The sequence below is a fragment of the Salvia hispanica genome, chromosome 1, assembly GCF_029641045.1.
Source record: "Salvia hispanica isolate PSC_SH4W2 chromosome 1, Shi_PSC_v1, whole genome shotgun sequence".
Taxonomy (NCBI): Eukaryota; Viridiplantae; Streptophyta; class Magnoliopsida; order Lamiales; family Lamiaceae; genus Salvia; species Salvia hispanica.
The window spans coordinates 60616705-60636011 of NC_142692.1; the positions used below are offsets into that span (position 1 = coordinate 60616705).

The window sequence follows — 19307 nt, forward strand, 5'->3', positions numbered from 1 at the left end:
GATAGACGCCCCTAGATCACACATAGCATGCTCGACCTTGATGTCCCCTAGAGAGATGGGTAATGTGAACATACCTGGGTCCGTGCATTTCGAGGGCATCCTTCTCTTTTGTATCACAGCAGACACATTCTCCCCGTTCATTTCCCCTCATCTCATTCAAAGAAACTGCAATTTGGGATAGTTGCTTTGCCATCATATCCATGGCGGCTTTATGTTCCGTTTGGGCGTCTTGCAACTTGTGCACCACATCGTTGTTGGAATGCAAGTTATTCTGCATGAACTGCTGTGAATTCACTAGGTCGTGGACCATGTCATCCAAACTCCTTTGCGGCCTGGAGTTGAATTGATTAAAATTCGATCCTTGACCTTGGTTCTGCCCCTGGTTTTGCCGATAGTTCCATTGATTCCCTTGATGGTTGTTGTACTGATTGTTAGACCCTTGATTCCCTTGATGATTCGGTTGGGGATTCTGATAGTTCCCCTGGTTATTTCTCTGGTGAGGTGGAACATAAGAGCTCCCTGGGTTGTTCTGATTCCTATTTCCCCAATTAGTATGGTCTTGATTCCTGTACCCCAGTTGCAATTGCCCCTCTTGACTTTTTCCTGACCAGTTGGACTTCCTCTCCGGAGGGTGTGCATAATTCGTGAGCTGCAGTGGGGGTGGCTGACCTTGATCATGGTCAGTCCATCTAAAATTGGGGTGAGTCCTCCATGGGGCATCCCTCTGTCTTCCCTGGTTCCAACTTCCATCTGGATTCCAGCTCCCCATCGAATTTGCTTGAACTTGGCATTCCCCTTCACAGGGCTGACTGTAATAAGGCTGGAGTTGCCTTTCTTCTTGACCAGGGGGTTTCTCATTTTCTGCTGGAGCATGAGGGTTGTATTTCTTGACCAGGGGGTTTCTCATTTTCTGCTGGAGCATGAGTGCTTTCTCCAATTTATCTATCCTGTCTTCCACCTTCTTGTCATCTTGTTCCGTCACTGCATTGGCTGACCCCCTCCTCAATATGCTCCGCGGGTTATCATAGGCCTTCTTCGCCTCAATCAGCCTTCCCAAAGTCTCTCTGGCTTCACTTGCTTTATTCTTGGTAAAATTTCCCCCGCTCGAGGAATTCATCAAGTCTTTTGACTCAGGGTTTGCTCCTTCATAAAACAGATAGTAAGTCTCCGCTTCAATCATCCTATGGTTCGGGCAAGCATCCAACAGTCCCTTGAACCGGGACCAATAAGAACTCAGAGACTCATCATATTCCTGCTTGCACTCCTGAATCTCCTTCTTCAAGGCATTCGTCTTGTTGGAAGGGAAAAAATAATCCAAGAATTCCAGCTTGAAATCTTTCCATGTGTTAATCGAGTCTGGTGGAAGCCTCAGCAGCCAAGTATTAGCCTCCCCTTTGAGGGCAAACGGAACTACACGCAAACGGTAGTCCTCCTCAGTCGCCTCGTTGGGGCGCTTTTGAATGCTACACAGCTTACTAAACTCGTTCAAGAATTCATAAGGACATTCGTTCCTTCGTCCAGAAAACGTGGGCAAAACTCTGAGAACATTTGTCTTGATATCAATAGACCTCCGACGCAGGTTCGAGACTATGGCATGGGCGGGTTCACCATCGAGATGTGCGGTGAGTGACCCTATCTCCGGATCGGGATCTACTAAATGAGCCATATTTGGGTCTTCCTCCTCCTCAGTTTCGGAATGCTCTGTTTCTGTTGACGACTTCGGGTCTTCTTCTCCTGACGAATTCTACTCCTTCTCACTTTCTGATTCGAACGGAAATGGGTCCACCGTCCTTAAACCTGATCTGGTGGTGATAGTGGACGTAGACTCTTTGACTTGCCACTTGTATCGGCCGCTCCTTGACCCAGATGAACTAGCCCAACTTCCAGAATGGAAGCCCGTGTTCATAAACTGTCAAGGAGAACAAAATAACAGAAATTAAATTATTTACACCAAATCCTCAAACGCAATAACAAAAAACGCCATCCTTCCCCGGCAACGGCGCCATTTGAAGAATTCCTACTTGTCAGAGTGTGCACAGAAAAGAATAACAAGTTTCCTAGGTCCAGCAAATCCACTAGATTACAAGGTCTAGGAACTCACTGGTCGTTGGAAAATCTCGGTCGTCGGACACACAGAGCACTTCTTCAAAACCCTCAACCACTTATACTAAAACTTAGCACAGGAAAGTAAGGATCGATCCCACAGAGATGGATGCGTAATGAACATGCTCAAGGATTTGGAAATTATTTTTGGGTTGGCTGCTGCCACGCATTTTTTGGGTTGAGGAAATTAGACTAAACTTGAGATTTTAAACTGCTACGCTAACAGCTAGATCTAGGCGAAACAGAAAGCATGCACGTAAACTAGAACCGAGACAATCGCTAGATCTAAGAAACTATTTTAAATTACCTAGATCTGGGAAATAAACTGACGGTGGGGATCATGACTAAAAAAGCAGAGTATGGACGAAAAGCTGGAAAAACAACTAACTAAAGTACTAACTAACAGCGACATCATCTTCTCCAACCAATTGCACAAAAACTCAGAAGAAACAGGTATGAGCGTAATCGGAAAAACAGAGCAGACTAGAATTATACAATTTAACAAAGAACAATTAAGAACTAAACAGATCTATGGCTACTAGACGAAGTAAAACAGAACGGAAATAGAAAATTCAGAAATCCATGCACAACTTGAAATCCCCTGTTCAGATCCAACCTCGGATGCTTAATCCACTCCGGATCCAAGCATCCGACACAAACTCCGGCCAAAAACATTCCATAACTACAAAATCACCAAATAACCTCCGATCAACAACAACACCACAGATCTACCGCCAAATTCCCCGGATCAAGCACCAAAGTGACAAAAAAACAGAGATTAACATGCAACTTGCCGAAATAAAACTCCAAACAACAGGATCAACGTAGATCAACACGAGATAACACAAATATAACAGAAACTAAAGAAATGCATAGATAATCAGTAACATCAACAACCAAATCGACTTCCAAAAGTGAAGTTCGAACGAAATAAAGTGCAAAAGAACCGAAAGTAAATAGATTGTATCTTCGCTGATGTGGATCCATGTATTTTGTGATCCATTTCCCAAGGATTACCCATTTAATGATGCTTGATCTAACTATTTTTGTGAGATTGATTTTCAATTTATCAACACAAGACAAAAGATAATAAAGATCCAACCAACAAAAATTGAATCTAAACAAGAATGGATGGAAGATTAGGAATGGGAAGCATGTGTATAAAGATGAGATAAGAGAGCTACAACCATAGGACCTTAACCAAAAAGATGGAGACAACCCTAGGCAACTTTCATTAGCTCTATCACCCCTTGGCTCCACTACTCAATGGATACACTCCATTGATGCATACCTCTACTTGAATCAATCAAAGATGGAAACAAGCAACCTTCAAGGAAGGAATTGGATACAATCCTCAAAGAGGAAACTCTCTAGGGTAGAAACTTTAATTCAACAAAAACCTAAAGAAAAGAAATGACATCAAGAGGTATTTATACTATGGGTCCAAAAATAGAAAGTTGGCCCACAAAATCTAAAAAATCGGCATAATCGCCTGGTCGGGCGTTTTTCACATGCCAAAATGCCCGGCCCGGGCGTTTTCCCTGTCCCCGGGCAATTTTCACAAGCGAAACGCCCGGTCGGGCGTTTTTCCCGAAGCTCCCGGCCTTCTCTGCGCGACTTCCGTAAAATCGCCATAACTCCCTCATTCGGACTCCGATTGGAATGTGCAAGATACCCACGCGAAGCAGTTTCCAAGACGAAGACAATGGTGGTAGTTTCATAGCTTTCGGATGTCATCTCAATAGGACGATTTCCAGTTGAATCCAACTGTAGTTGAAATCCTTGACGCACGGCTTCCATGATCGTATCATTCGCCCTCACGCGGACGGTGTTACGACGGACTTCCTCTGAAGATGAGACCCCTTAAAACCCTAAATTACCCCAGAACTCCCATTTCCCAAGTGTGTGTGTTGTGTGTGAGCTAAGAGCGAAAAGATTGTATATGTTGTGTGTTGCAACTCCTCTATTTATAGGCGTTGAAGTGGGGCCCAGCGAGGTATAGATAGACTTTGTTGCCCTCAGCTATTGACTCCCTTCTTCTAGCCTCCTTTTCCTTAAATTCTGCTCACTTTTCCTTCATTCCTTCGCTAGTCCGTTTCCTCCAGCATCTCCTGGATCTAGCGATTCTGTCACACACCTGGCTTAAAAACTGTGTTAGACCCAGTAAAATATAGTGCTTTTCACCATATAACCGATGCATGAAATTAGCCTTATCAATTACGATTAATACGACGAGAACGGCGATCTCCTCCTCTGCAACAGCGACGATGTCGAGCATAGCGTCGGCGACGACGAAGTCAAGAGAAGCTACGAGTTAAGTGTCAGCGACGAAGACGTCGAGCAGAGCATCACCGAGAGTGGAGCACATTGTAGATGATTTGAGAGAGAATTTGTGTTTTGATAAGGAGTATATGAGAGAGAATTTGTGATTTGACGGTAGCGTGTTTTGATGAGACTGTGACACTATATATCCTTATAGGGGCAGGGAGACAAAGAGATAGAGAGAGAGAGAGAGAGAAAAAAAAACAAATATGCTGGGAGGATGCATCTTTTGCTGAGAAAATGGTATGAAATGCACAAACATAAAAGTTCATTCATTTTCAATCCTTTTTTTCTTTAGAGGGGCTCGCGGTTCTGTAACCAGTGGTACGGTTTGGAACCGCAGGTTTCGGTTAAGGAACTTGCCGAGTCAGAAATCGGAACCGAACCACGAGGGTGTTTCGCAATTACAGTTCCCGTTCCAAACCCGCCGGTTTTGATTTTGATTCCGAAGCGGCAGTTTTTCGGTGGTTTTTTAAGCTTCCGAACCGTTGGTTTCGGTGATTTTTTGCGGTTCCAGCGCGGTTTCACAGTTTTACAGTGTTTTTTGCGGTTCCAGCACGGTTTCGGTTCTGAAATTGTCGAACCTGAACGGAACCACTTTAACCACCGGAAGTATGAGACAACCCTAAACACCGTACCAAACGTGCCCCTATTAAGATGCCAAATAAAATGTACAGTATCTAATATGATCATCTCAATAGAGTTTTCTGTTAACAAACTAATCCCAAACATGTTCTCTTACATGTAATTCGGTAGATTTCTTGGACACAAATTAAACATAGTCACACGCAGCAGTGAGATAACTAGAGAGAGAAAACGGGAAGACAAAATTAACAGTTTAACAACAATCAATACTCGCACATGCACAATTACGATTCTGATTAATACGAAGAAACAACAAAAAATGTTTAACAAACAGCAATCAATATTCGCACATCCACAGTTATGATTAATACGACGAAGCAACTAAAATGTTCAACACAAGAGTGGCGTCGACGTTCTGCAGCAATCAACATTCTACAGCAGCGACGACGTCGAGCGGAGTGGCGTCGAGCATAGCGTCGGTGACGACGAAGTCAAGAGGAGCGACGAGCGGAGGGACATCGACGTCGTGAGGAACGATGAGCTGAGCGTCAGCAACGACGACGTCAAGCAGAGCAACACCAAGAGTGGAGCTCATTGTAGATGATTTGTGAGCGAATTTGTGTGTGTTTTGATATAGAGTTTGTGAGAGAGAATTTGTGATTTGACTATATATAGACCTATAGGGGCAGGGAGACAGAGAGAGAGAAAACAAATATACTGGGTGGGTGCATCTTTTGCTGAGAAAATGGTATGAACCGCACAAACATAAAATTTCATTCATTTTCACTCCCTTTTTCTTTATAGGTTCCCACTGTTTCGAAATCGGTGGTTACGATTTGGAACCGCCTGTGTTTCGGTTAAGGAACTTGCCTCCCTTTTTCTTTATAGGTTCCTACGCTTCCGAAATCGGTGATTACGGTTAAGAACTGCCTATGTTGCGGTTAAGGAACTTACCGAACCAGAAACCGAAACCTAACCTAACCACGAGGGTGTTTCGCGGTTATAGTTCCGGTTCCAAACCCACTGGTTTCGATTTTAGTTCTGAACCGGTAGTTTTTTCGGTGGTTTTTTAAGCTTCTAATCCGTTGTTTTCAGCGGTTTTTTAAGTTTCAACTCGGTTTAACTATTTTTCGGTGGAAGTATGAGACAACCCTCAACACCCAACCAAACATGTCTTAGTTAAGAGGCCATATAAAATGTACAGTATCCAATATTATCATTTCAATAGAATTTTGTTTTAATGAACTAAACCCAACCATTTTCTGTTACATGGATTTCAATAGATTTCTTGGATACAAATTAAACACAGTCACACGCAGCAGTGAGATAATTACAGAGAGAAAACGGGAAGACAAAAATAACAGTTTAACAAAATTCAACACCCGCACATCCACAATTACGATTACGATTAATACAAAGAAGTAACTAAAATATTCAACAAAACGACAATCAACATTCGCACATCCACAATTACGATTGATACGACGAAGCAACTTAAATGTTCAACAAAACAACATTAATCCCCAATTCACACCTTACCAACTAGTAGTGTTTTTTCTTATTGATGTTGTGATTTTTCGCCGGTGATCTTTTCACCATCTTCTGTTTCTCGTCCTTGACTTGATTATCCACTTGTTTGTACCTCGGTCGTGTTTCTCATCATGGAACCGCTGACAAAATTCATATCCAGATCAATCGCGCATCGAGCCTCCGGCGACGCCACAACAAGGACGACGACAACGGCGACCTCCTCGTCCGCAGCAGCGACGACGTCGAGTGGAGTGGCGTCGAGCATAGCGTCGGTGACGACGAAGTCAAGAGGAGCGACGAGCGGAGGGACGTCGACGTCGTGAGGAGCGATGAGCTGAGCGTCAGCAACGATGACGTCTAGCAGAGCAACCCCAAGAGTGGAGCTCATTGTAGATGATTTGTGAGAGAATTTGTGTGTGTTTTGATATGGAGTTTATGAGAGAGAATTTGTGATTTGACGGTAACGAGATTTGATGAGACTGTGACACTATATATAGCCCTATAGGGGTAGAGAGACAGAGAGAGAGAGAAAACAAATATGCTGGGTGGGAGCAGTTTTGCTGAGAAAATGGTATGAACCCCACAAACATAAAAGTTCATTCATTTTCAATCCCTGTTTCTTTATAGGTTCCCACGGTTCCGAAATCGGTGATTACGGTTTGGAACCGCATGTGTTCCGGTTAAGGAACTTGTCGAACCACGAGGGTGTTTTGCAGTTATAGTTATGATTCCAAACCCGCCGATTTCGATTTCAGTTCTAAACCGGCAGTTTATCGGTGGTTTTTTAAGCTTCTGATCCGTTGTTTTCAGCGGATTTTTACGGTTCCAACTCGGTTTAACTGTTTTTCGGTGGAAGTAAGAGACAACCCTCAACACCCAACCAACCAAACGAGTCTTAGTTAAGAGGCCATATAAAATGTACAGTATCCAATATTATCATCTCAATAGAGTTTTCTTTTAATAAACTAATCCCAACCATTTTCTGTTACATGGATTTCAGTAGATTTCTTGGACACAAATTAAACACAGTCGCACGCAGCAGTGAGATAACTAGAGAGAGAAAACGGGAAGACAAAAATAACAGTTTAACAACATTCAACACTCGCACATCCACAATTACGATTACGATTAATACGAAGAAGTAACTAAAATAGTCAACAAAACGACAATCAGCATTTGCACATCCGCAATTACGATTGATACGACGAAGCAACTAAAATGTTCAACAAAACAACATTAATCCCCCATTCACACCTTACTAACTAGTAGTGTTTTTTCTTATTGATGTTGTGATTTTTTGTCGGTGATCTTTTCACCATCTTCTTTTTCTCGTCCTTGACTTGATTATCCACTTGTCTGTACCAGCCGTTCGTGTTTCTCATCGTGGAACCGCTGAAGAAATTCATATCCAGATCTATCGCGCACCGAGCCTCCGGCGACGTCACAACAAGAATGACGGCAACGGCGACCTCCTCCTCTGCAGCAGCGACAACGTCGAGCGGAGTGGCGTCCAACATAGTGTCAGCGACGACGAAGTCGAGAGGAGCGATGAGGGGAGGGGCGTCGAGTTGAGCGTTGGCGACGTCGACGTCATGAGAAACGACGAGCTGAGCGTCAGCGACAACGACGTCGAGCAGAGTATCACCGAGAGTGGAGCTCATTGTAGATGATTTGAGAGAGAATTTGTGTTTTGATATGGAGTATATGAGAGAGAATTTGTGATTTGATGGTATCGTGATTTGATGAGACTATGAGACTATATATAGCCCTATAGGGGAAGGGAGACAAAGGGAGAGAGACAAAACAAATATGTTGGGTGGGTGCATGTTTGTCTGAGAAAATGATATGAAACACACAAACATAAAACTTAACTATTTTTAATCCTTTTTTTCTTTAGAGGTGCCTGCGGTTCCGAAATCGGTGGTTAAGGTTTGGAACTTGCCAAACCGGAAACCAGAACTGAACCACGAGGGTTTTTGGCGGTTATAGTCCCGGTTCCAAAACCGTCGGTTTCGATTTCGGTTTCGAACCGGTAATTTTTCTGTTGTTTTTTAAGTTCTTGAACCGTTGATTTTTGGCGGTTTGTAGACATGGCCAAACCAAACCGGCCCACCGGTTAACCGCCGGTTTTGAACCGGCGGTTCGGAACCGGAACCGGAACCGGACGACGGTTCCGGTTCAAAATCCGGTTACGGTTCGACATACGGTTCGGTTACGGTTCAACAAAATTCGAAACCGTAACCGGCGGTTAACCGAAAATAAATGGTCATCGCCGGTAGGTTCGTAGGGTTGCAGGGGTAGGGTCGGAAAAGGACGGTTAACCGCCGGTTTATGACCGAAAACCGGCGGTTCGTGTCGGAAAACCGGCGGTTTCTGACACAAAACCGCCGGTTTCCGATGGTTCGGGGGTAGGGTTGCAGGCGTAGGGCGTAGGGTTGCAGCGTAGGCCTGAAAAGGTGTCGGAAACCGCCGGTTTTCGGTCAGAAACCGGCGGTTTTCTTACACGAACCGGCGGTTCCGACCGTTTTCAAAATTTGAATTTCAAAATTTAAATTTAAGTTGAGCTCAAGTCCTTTTCCTTTTTTTTTCTTTTTTTTTCTAATTGTTTCAACTTTACTTTTAATATATTTTTTGTAAATTGTAATTTTGTATCTATATTTTAAATTCAAGTGTATAGTTGTATACTTGTATTGTTGTATTTTGTAACTTGTAAGTTGTAACTTGTAATTGTATTGTAGAAATTTACATTCAAAGTTTCAAATCAATAAAATTGCAATTCTTTATCGTTATCAATTTCTCTTTGGATTGTACTATAGAATTTAGAAGTAATAACTATAAGAATTTTTTTTAAAAAAAAAACAAAAAAAAAAATAAACCGGAACCGAACCGGAACCGGCCCGGATGAACCGGAACCGGCGAAAAACTGGCGGTTATTAACCGGAACCGGAACCGCCGTGACCGCCGGTTAAACCGGAACCGGAACCGTCATAGCCGGGCCGGTTACGGTTCAAGCATGTCATGAACCGGAACCGCCGGTTCCGAACCGGAACCGCCGGTTCCGAACCGGAACCGGCGGTTTTACGAACCGTGGCCACGTCTAGCGGTTTGTTGCGATTCCAGCCCGTTTCATAGTTTTCTGGTGGTTTTTGCGGTTCCGGCACGGTTTTGGTTCGGAATTTCAAACCTAAACGGAACCATGATAACCACCGGAAGTATAAGACAACCCTCAACACCCTACCAAATGTACCTAGTTAAGTGGCCAAATAAAATATACACTATCCACCATTATTATCTCAATAGAATTTTCTTTTAACAAACTAATCCCAACCATTTTCTATTACATGGAATTCAGTAGATTTCTTGGACACAAATTAAACACAGTCATACGCAGCAGTGAGATAACTAGACAGAGAAAACGGGAAGACAAAAATAATAGTTTAACAACATTCAACACTCGCACATCCACAATTATGATTACGATTAATACGAAGAAGTAACTAAAATGTTCAATAAAACAACAATCAACATTCGCACATCCACAATTACGATTGATACGACAAAGCAACTAAAATGTTCAACAAAACAACATTAATCCTCCATTCACACCTTACCAACTAGTAGTGTTTTTTCCCTATTGACGAGCGGAGGGACGTCGAGTTGAGCGTCAGCGACGTCGACGTCGTGAGAAGCGAAGAGCTGAGCGTCAGCGACGACGACGTCGAGCAGAGTATCACCGAGAGTGGAGCTCATTGTAGATGATTTGAGAATTTGAGAGAGAGAGAGAGAGAGAGAGAGAGAGAGAGAGAGAGAGAGAGAGAGAGAGAGAGAGAGAGAGAGAGAGAGAGAGAGAGAGAGAGAGAGAGAGAGAGAGAGAGAGAGAGAGAGAGAGAGAGAGAGAGAGCATATATGTTGGGTGGGTGCATATTTTACTGAGAAAATGGTATGAAATGCACGAACATAAAAGTTCATTCATTTTCAATGCCTTTTTCTTTAGAGGTGCCCACAGTTCCGGTTTTGGAACTTGCCAAACCGAAAACCGGAACCAAACCATGAGGGTATTTCGCGGTTACAATTCCGATTCCGAAACCGCCGGTTTCGGTTTTGGTTCCGAACCGGCAATTTTTCGATGGTTTTTTAAGCTTTTGAACCGTAGGTTTTCTACTATAGAGAGAGAGAGAGAGAGAGAGAGAGAGAGAGAGAGAGAGAGAGAGAGAGAGAGAGAGAGAGAGAGAGAGAGAGAGAGAGAGAGAGAGAGAGAGAGAGCATATATGTTGGGTGGGTGCATATTTTACTGAGAAAATGGTATGAAATGCACGAACATAAAAGTTCATTCATTTTCAATGCCTTTTTCTTTAGAGGTGCCCACAGTTCCGGTTTTGGAACTTGCCAAACCGAAAACCGGAACCAAACCATGAGGGTATTTCGCGGTTACAATTCCGATTCCGAAACCGCCGGTTTCGGTTTTGGTTCCGAACCGGCAATTTTTCGATGGTTTTTTAAGCTTTTGAACCGTAGGTTTTCTACTATTTTTTGCGGTTCCAGCTCGATTTCATAGTTTTCCGGTGGTTTTTGGCAGTTCGGACACGGTTTTAGTTCAGAAATTTTCGAACCTGAACAGAACCACGACTAACCACCGAAAGTTAATGGCTTATGTTTTTCCATAAACTTGCCAATGTTTACTCCGTATGCGTATTCTACGTAGTGTCTAGTTGATGTTGTTTTTCCTAGTATGCCCGAGAGTATGATGTAAAAGTTTGATTATGATGATATTTAATTTATTTATTCATAAAAAAGAAAAGAAGGGAGTACATGATTTACTGTTTTTTTTTTTTAAATAATTTTTTATTGGACAAATCAAGCCAGTAGCTAAACCAAGAGATTGAAAAATTGATAGTTGAAACCTTGTTGAAAGAGAAACAAAATTGACAAGGCACTGGAAATAAGGGACCATATATTTCAGCTTGAATGTTAGATTACTACAACACATGTAAATATCTACAAACATATCCAAGTCCTCTCCTTCCATCAACACCAAACACGGTGCTCGTCGTGTGACAGTTGAAACGAGATTCAGCCACCGCCTCAGCTCACTTTCAGCAATTAACTGTTATCAGTTAACGCATTATGATTTTGTCGAGGAGTCTAACCTTCGATTACTGATGCAGAAAAGCTTTTGCTATTCAACCAACCATCAATCTGCAGGTTCTTCTAACTCTTTGAGAACAACCATTGGAAGCGCTACTGCTCGAACTGCTGTGAAACTGAGTTTTCCTCCTTTTGCTCAAGCGATACAAGAAGTCTTCCGAACCTATAAGATAAGAAGCCTATGGCATACAAAACCATATAAATTTAGAATAATGTTAAGGGTATTTAGGTTTCCTAAATCAGCTTTTCTCATCATTGACATACCTTCAGTGTGTTGGAAGCAACCTTGATTTCAAGACCATTATGAGTTACAAGCTGTTCCGTGGCTTTGGAGGTGTCGGATATCTTGTCTTGAGTCTGAAATTTTCTTTTGTTTCTGCAGATGCTTTTCGGGTCAACATATATACAAAAAAAAGATAGATGTTCAATGGAAATTTCTTGTGTGTGTTTTAGTTTAGCATTACCTCTTCAAGAATATCTTATGTTTTCTTCTCCGTTCCGGAGCAACTGCTAGTAGTTCATCATTCAAATAAGCTGCAAACGCAGGGTCCATGTAGATAGCTGTCTCTTCGGGTTTGTCCTGCTCGTTTTTCATGAGCTGAATCACTAAACATGTTGGGGAAGGCACCTGCAGCAGAAGATCAAACTCAGTATAAGGGGTGTAAACTGAAAGATATACGAACGTTCTGAATAAAAACGAGAATAAATCAGGAAACTTACACATTCTATTCGATACAAGTTGTCTTCAGGGAGAAGAAAACGGGCATTTTCATGATAAATATCATCAGTAAATTTTCGAGGACTTCTTGATCTTTCGTATGAATATAGCTGAATGAGTTTGTTTTCCATCTCCTCACTCGCAATTGTTTGCAGCTGTAGAATATCAGGGTAAACCGCTGAATCACAAAGAGCAGAAATGGTGGAAACATGTTGTATGTAAACGAGAAATAAATCCCAAGTTGTCACCTGTTTGACAAGTTTATGTATCAGTTTGTCTAGTGAAAAGAGGATGTAGGATTGAGCGCCAATAATAGTTCGACAATCATCTTCGAACTTTGCATTATCAGATGATCCATCCAGCAAACTGTGTAGTGCATCCTTAAATCTGCTTACGTGCAACAAGTGCGACTTTATTAGTAATAAAGCTTCATAGCTTTATCCCAAGAAAATGATACCCAATAGAAAATTCAAGAAAGATACCTAGCATATGAATCCGTTGTATTAGAATTGTTCAAGATCCTCCATTTATTTTCTGGCGACGATGAATGTAACTTAGCACTACGCATTCTTTCATATAAAATCTGTAGAAGCAAGAAAAGGGATATTATTGTGATGGACAGAGGAAAACATTTTGTAAGATGTATGATAAAAACTATTAATGTTAATAAATATAGATGAACTTTACTTGGTGAAGCCTGAAAAGTAAATAGAAGGAATCGTTTCCGTAGAAAATCTCTGAGTTCCTCTCTTTCACATGTAAGGCAGCAGGCAATTTCGTCGTAAGAGGCTTCACAGTGTGTAGAACATGACCAGAAAATGCCACCATTCCCTCATTCTCATGGATGTCTGCAACGCCTTCCGAGTCACGTTCACTCGCATCCTTGTTGTCATTCTCATCATGGTCCTCGTCTTCATCATGATCTCCGGGAGAGCGCTCGTCTCTATCGGCTGAATCAGTTGCTGAAATTTCAGCAATTTTATAGCCATTCTCGCTGTCCGAGGAGCCCTTCGCACTTTCCTCACCTTCATCGTCAGCATTAGCATCATTTTCTCTGCCCACCTCCACAACACAAAGTGATTCTCCTCCAGTCTGTCTACTATTACAAGAACCGTACGCAACTTCCCCGAATGCAGCCAAAATGCCACCTTCATGATTCTTACTAGGGGATAACTCACCTTCTTCTCGTTCATCTTTACCGAAACCTATAATTTCATTCTGACATCTCTGAGCTTGGATCCCCTCAACTGAAGAGGATGTAACTTTCATATAAAGACCACCCTGCAACAACAGTCCTGGTAATTAACTCTTTTCTTGTTAATTAGTTTTACCAAAAATCAGGACCATATCTGAAAGCATGACGACACCTGCTATTCCATTTAATTGCAATATCTTGTTTATATACTTTCTATAAGATTCTCAATATACCCAATGACTCTAGTATACCTGTGGTTTGTTATTCAGCACTACAGTAGTCCCATGATCACCAATAGCACTGCTTGATCCTGCAGAGTAGCATATAACAATTTCTTTAAAAGTTAGCCATACAAGTAGACATAACTAATGACAAATTGTAGATTAAATATGCACCATTTTCCATATTGATGTTCTTTTCTCCTGTAGAGTTTGGAGTAACTTGCTCAAAGAAACCAGCTTGTTTGCTGGTCCCCGATATTGCAGGTATGATGCTGGATTCTGTGCGCATTACTCCATTTTGGGTTGCATTGCTTGATATATCAATCTCACAAGCAGCATTATCTGCATTAGGAGAACCACAATTCTTGACCCCATTATCACCATGTCCCATTAGTATTCTGCTGCAACGGGGTTCTTCAGTTGGAATATTATCAACTCCAGTTTTGGACATATTTGAAGCAGCCTCGCCAACAAGGATGCCATTCCCTTCACCAAAATTGGCCAATGTTTTAGCTGAATCATTGTTGACAGTTTCTTTCATGTCCTCCACACTTGAACGGGAAGGAATGCTGAACACTGGTTCAATGAATGTTGTCCAAATCTTCATAACTTTATCATGCTGTTCAGGTGTACACACTTCTCCACAAGCATATTTCATGAGCTGATATAGATCTTCTTGAATGTCGGGATCAGGATACTCAAACTTCATATGAGGTTTGATGGGTTGTTTATATCCACCACTGATCGAAAGAATCCTCTCATCTTCATTCTGGTCCTTTTCACTCATTTCTCTGATTTCAGCTAAAAATGCTGGTGGAGAGAAACCATCAACCAAATTATATTGTCAGTAAATATACTTTTTTTTAGAGAATGAGAAGAAAGCATAACATCAGATATCGTAGTAAGGAACCTAGTCAATACAGTGTAAATCCGAATTACCTTTAGCACTCAAGTTCTTTGTATCTTGTTGCTTAAAATAGAAGCTCCGATGATCTAGTGACTTGTGGTAGTTTTTAGCATAAATTTCAGCCCAAATCTTATTGAAATCAGAGCGACACCTTGCCCATTCTTCCTGCTTCTGCTTCAGCCTGGTTAAAATAACTGGCAGTGCAAGGGGTGCGTTCTTCCTAAGCACATCCCTTACGTCAAGCCCATGATCACCATATAAACGCTCAATACACCGAAGGTTAACAGCTGAAAAACAGATTGAAATGGACTTTCAAGTGAACTATCAACAGCATAAATTTGTTCGAACAGAGAAATTAGGTATCATTGGTGCATACCTGTCAGATGATCACCTATATTAGATGAACTCCCAGTCTTGTCAGTATGAGAGTTCATACTATCTAACAATTCTTCAACACGCTTTGTTGTTGCGTTCACAGATTCCAACAGCATGTCAAGTTCAAACCTGGAATCATAATAGAAACAGAAATTCACATCTTCTAGCAGACAAGATGGCAGGTTATTACACCACGAGTTCAAGGAATCTCCTGAAAGAACTCTCACCTATCGTCCTCACAACGGAATAGGCTTTCTTCATATTGGTTTTTGCGCATATGTTTGAACGAATAGTCCTCACTTCCTGAAGTGACAGACACCCAATGATCATTCAGTACTTCAGAACCAATCTTGGTTCTACAGCTCACTGATGGAATCGGATACTGCATGGGGAACACTGAACCAATGAGCAAAAAGATACAGAATATTTGGATAAGTATAACAAAACTATATACTAACATTGTCAGGAAGAAGTCGGTAACTTGGAGTGCAGCTTTCACAGTTAGAGAGATCAAGTTCATGGATGGGTTTCGCCATAAACTTCTCCTTTGTAATGGACAGTTTCTGTCCTTGGACTTCTTTGCTAAAAACAAGAGCCTTGCCGGATCTATCCCTTTCAGTATTGTCATAATCAATATTTTTATCACTGTCTTCCTTATTATTCACATCTGCTTCACGGTCATCTACCTTTAGAGATCTGAAATTTTGTTTGCTGCCTAGAAAACATGTAAAACACCCAGTTCAGAGCAACTTAACAAACACATATAGCTACCACAAAACACTTAAAAAGCATCAATGTTTTCTCACCTGTCTTCTCAACATAAATTATGAAATCTTCGCACTGTTCCTTGAGGTCTGGATGTGATCCCAGTATACTAGCTACCTGATACAGTATACAGTTTATATTGATTAATAATCCTACCTGAGATACAAGAGTTATATATATGATATGTTGCCAGCAATTATCTTTCTAGTAAATTAAATTTTAAATGGTTGATATCTATATTTTCAGGTTTTATCATCACTTCATCAGTACAATTACCTTGAGATGTATTAGCATGATAGGAGGATGTAGCTTGCTACTTTTTCATTACTATAAAAAATGGCATGATATACAGAGAAGGGTATATACAAAAAACTTCGGGGCAGTATGCGATTTTAGCTAAAACTGCTTTTGTCTATGCCATAGTTCAACATAACTAGAGGACAGATGTAAATTGGAGCTAACTGGAAGGATAAGTATCGCAGGGAAAAAATTACCAGCTTTTGAAATTGAGGCAGTGTGACAAATTTACTTCTATAGGAACGAACACAGTCCAAAAACTTCTTGTAGCTTTCGGAATCATTCAATCTTTCCTTCACTTTTCCGCAGAAAATTGACACTGGGTCCTCTGTTCCTGAGAAAATGAATTGATTTTACTTGATACATGTGAACGCTCCAGCTGAATGCAGATAGATACCCAAAAAAGTTCGGCAATGAATCTCAAAATAAAAATTGCAATAACAAAATCAATAATATTCTGTAACAAAATGCCAAAATATAAATCTCATGATCACAGATACAGTAGTGCAACTGCATGCTCAACAAATTGGATGTACACTGAGAATCAAGGGTGGTTATTACACTGAACTCATATAACAATTTAATGAGAACTATTTGATGAAACACAATCTGATTCTTACTGTACCAACCTTTATGTAACTGGTCATTAGCAGAATCATCTCCGCCGGTAAATTTTCTTACACTGTCCAAGTTATCGTCATAATGAAGCTCGGTTTTGTTATCCTCTTTACTAATTTTCCATTGCTCTGAATCAGGGCAAGTATCAAATGAATTTCCTGCAGCAGGCTTCTGGAACAAATGTTCCAAGAGAGATATTTATTCATTTTGCATTACAGAGTCAACCACAAAACACTAATTCACAAAAGTGAAATTGACCTGCTCAATGTGCCGAGTCATTGTCATGGGAGAGCCTCCACTGTTCTGCAGCAAGATATGATTGCTAATGGGTTGAGCACGATGGACGGGGGCAGCAGGAGTAGTATAGGGTAAAAAATGAGTGAACTCTACAAGGAGGTCAGCATGATCCTGAAAAAGAACTGAAACCTGCAAACATAAATCATGAAATCACTACTCACGAACACTATATCTGTTTTTATTATACATATTAATAATATGGATTCTGAGTGGAGTACCTCCTGATAGACTTCTGTTATTGACATATTATTTTTTCTGTATATATTCAAGATGTCAAGAAATGCATTGTATACATGATGATCACCCTGAAATCTGGTCTGCGATTAGTTTGAAATTGGTCAGACCACAAATTCTGATGGAGAAACAGGAAACAAAAGACTATAGGTGCACCTTTATTTTGTTTACAAAACCAATTGCTTCTTCAAAATCTACGGGCTTCTTTTTTAGAAGTGGTTCATCCTCGGCTGGGAGGGTAATTTCATATCCCTTTGGTAAAAAGGCATTGAAACCCAGAATTAGGTCCCGTTCCCCTCTAAATAATTCCTTCACTTTTACTATAACGCCAGATGTATCAATTCTACATCCAGACCAACAAAACACAAATAAACACATTAACATATTGAAATCCGGACTAAAATCCCAAAATAGGAAAAGCACAGTTATACCTTTGAGCCTTGAACTCTTTCATGACATCAAGAAACTCATTATACAAGTCCCCTTTGTCCTGAAATTTTTCCTTCACAACTTTGAGATATGACAAGGCATCAGTCGTCTGGAGCTTCTGCGCACTCCTTGCCGTTGACACCTGGGCTTTTCCAGAACTTCATAGCCCGCCCAAATATGCAAATTTAAACCCTTGTCAACACACAGTATTCATAATAAAAGAAGGCAACCTTCCTTGCGTTGAATAAGAAAATTTCATATCAACGACCGGTGCACGCGACATGACCATTATATTGTCTTCCAAACAAAGGAGCAGAAGAAAGGCAATCTTCTGAAGCATATATATCAGCACAAAGTATCCCCAAACAACTTATGAAAACATCACTTTCCAGACAATCAAACTTATGCAACCACTCGAGATTCAGTTCACCGAGCACCGAGCACCGAGCACAATCCACAACAGGAAACACAACAAAAGCTCAAAAATTTGACATAAATTGCAAACACAATACACAACCGCAAAAAAACTGGAGCACCTCAACAGCAAGATCAATCTCATGGCTAAAAATCAAAACTAATCAATCACAAAAACCTCAACCAACTAATCACCAAACGGCAAAAAAATCAACGCTTAAAAAAAGAAAAAAAAAAAAAAACTCACGGCTCAGTTGGAGAAGGAATGGCAGTCGCAAACACATCATCTCTAGACCTCTTCATGGCTTTGTATCGATTATAAATAGCACGTAGTATCTAGTGGCAGTAGAGAAAATCCTGATCCAGAGAGAAATTAAGAAACAATTAAGTTTGCAGCAATTGAAAGGAAGAGAATTAGATCTATGAGGCCAAAAATCGAATAGTAATCGTGCATACCAGGAGGAAGATCGCCTACGATGGAAGAGGAGAAGACAATTGGAATTACTTGAGATATAGGAAAAGGATAATCGTAGAAATGGCATTAAAAAGGTTAGAGCTTTTTGCAGCAATGGATCTTAATGAGGGAGCAAGAAATACTTCGTTTTAGCAGCAATGGTGTGAGCGTGTGGTGGTATATATATATACACAGAGTTCGTCTCCGAAAATATATAAATTTAACGCTGCATAAATATATATTCACAATTTATGTCAATTTTAATACTCCTACAAAGATTTGGAATTGAATCATCAATCCTAGTAGAATTAGGGATGTCAATCCGAATTTTACATTTTATTTCAGCATGAACTTATACCCACTCCGTCGCATTTATATAAATATATTTCATATTTAAGTATCTGGAGAGAGGACGTGATCAATTACTAAACCATCCTTTAATTGTTATCTCACACGGATCATATGATTCTAGAGATCTAACCGTCTATAAATTACTATGTATAATTTCATTTTTTATTTTTCTAATATTAAAAAGATAATACTAACAATTATCAAATTTTGAGTTTAGGAACACGTAGTCAATAAGGGGGTGTTCGGTTGGCATGACTAAATATCATGATTAAATATGTATCATGTTTGGTTCATAAGATTGACCCCCACAACTTAATCTTAGATAGATAGTCTCATTATAATTAGTC

General features: G+C 40.7%; 1 protein-coding gene and 1 pseudogene across 4 annotated transcripts; both read right to left on the minus strand.

The window, feature by feature from the left end:
• LOC148934291 (uncharacterized) overlaps positions 1 to 5605 on the minus strand; it is a 116923-nt pseudogene extending 111318 nt beyond the window's left edge.
• A 5814-nt stretch (positions 5606 to 11419) lies between these two features.
• Positions 11420 to 18802, minus strand: LOC125208478 (paired amphipathic helix protein Sin3-like 3). Of its 4 annotated transcripts, none has more exons than XM_089067976.1 (22): positions 18612 to 18802; positions 18403 to 18512; positions 17744 to 17899; positions 17469 to 17655; positions 17297 to 17395; positions 17040 to 17207; positions 16793 to 16949; positions 16361 to 16497; positions 15908 to 15983; positions 15560 to 15816; positions 15329 to 15483; positions 15103 to 15230; positions 14759 to 15013; positions 13994 to 14629; positions 13850 to 13908; positions 13091 to 13684; positions 12886 to 12986; positions 12652 to 12790; positions 12406 to 12558; positions 12150 to 12313; positions 11950 to 12061; positions 11420 to 11864 (listed from the first exon to the last, which is right to left on the minus strand). In XM_089067976.1, the coding sequence occupies exons 2-22, from the start codon at positions 18456 to 18458 to the stop codon at positions 11721 to 11723; spliced, it is 3933 nt and encodes a 1310-aa protein (XP_088924102.1). In that variant the 5' UTR covers positions 18459 to 18512; positions 18612 to 18802; the 3' UTR covers positions 11420 to 11720. The 4 variants fall into 4 exon arrangements, with proteins under 4 accessions (XP_088924102.1, XP_088924108.1, XP_088924100.1 ...); XM_089067982.1 differs by having other exon boundaries at positions 16361 to 16491; positions 16793 to 16952; XM_089067974.1 differs by having other exon boundaries at positions 16793 to 16952.
• Positions 18803 to 19307: the final 505 nt, after the last annotated feature.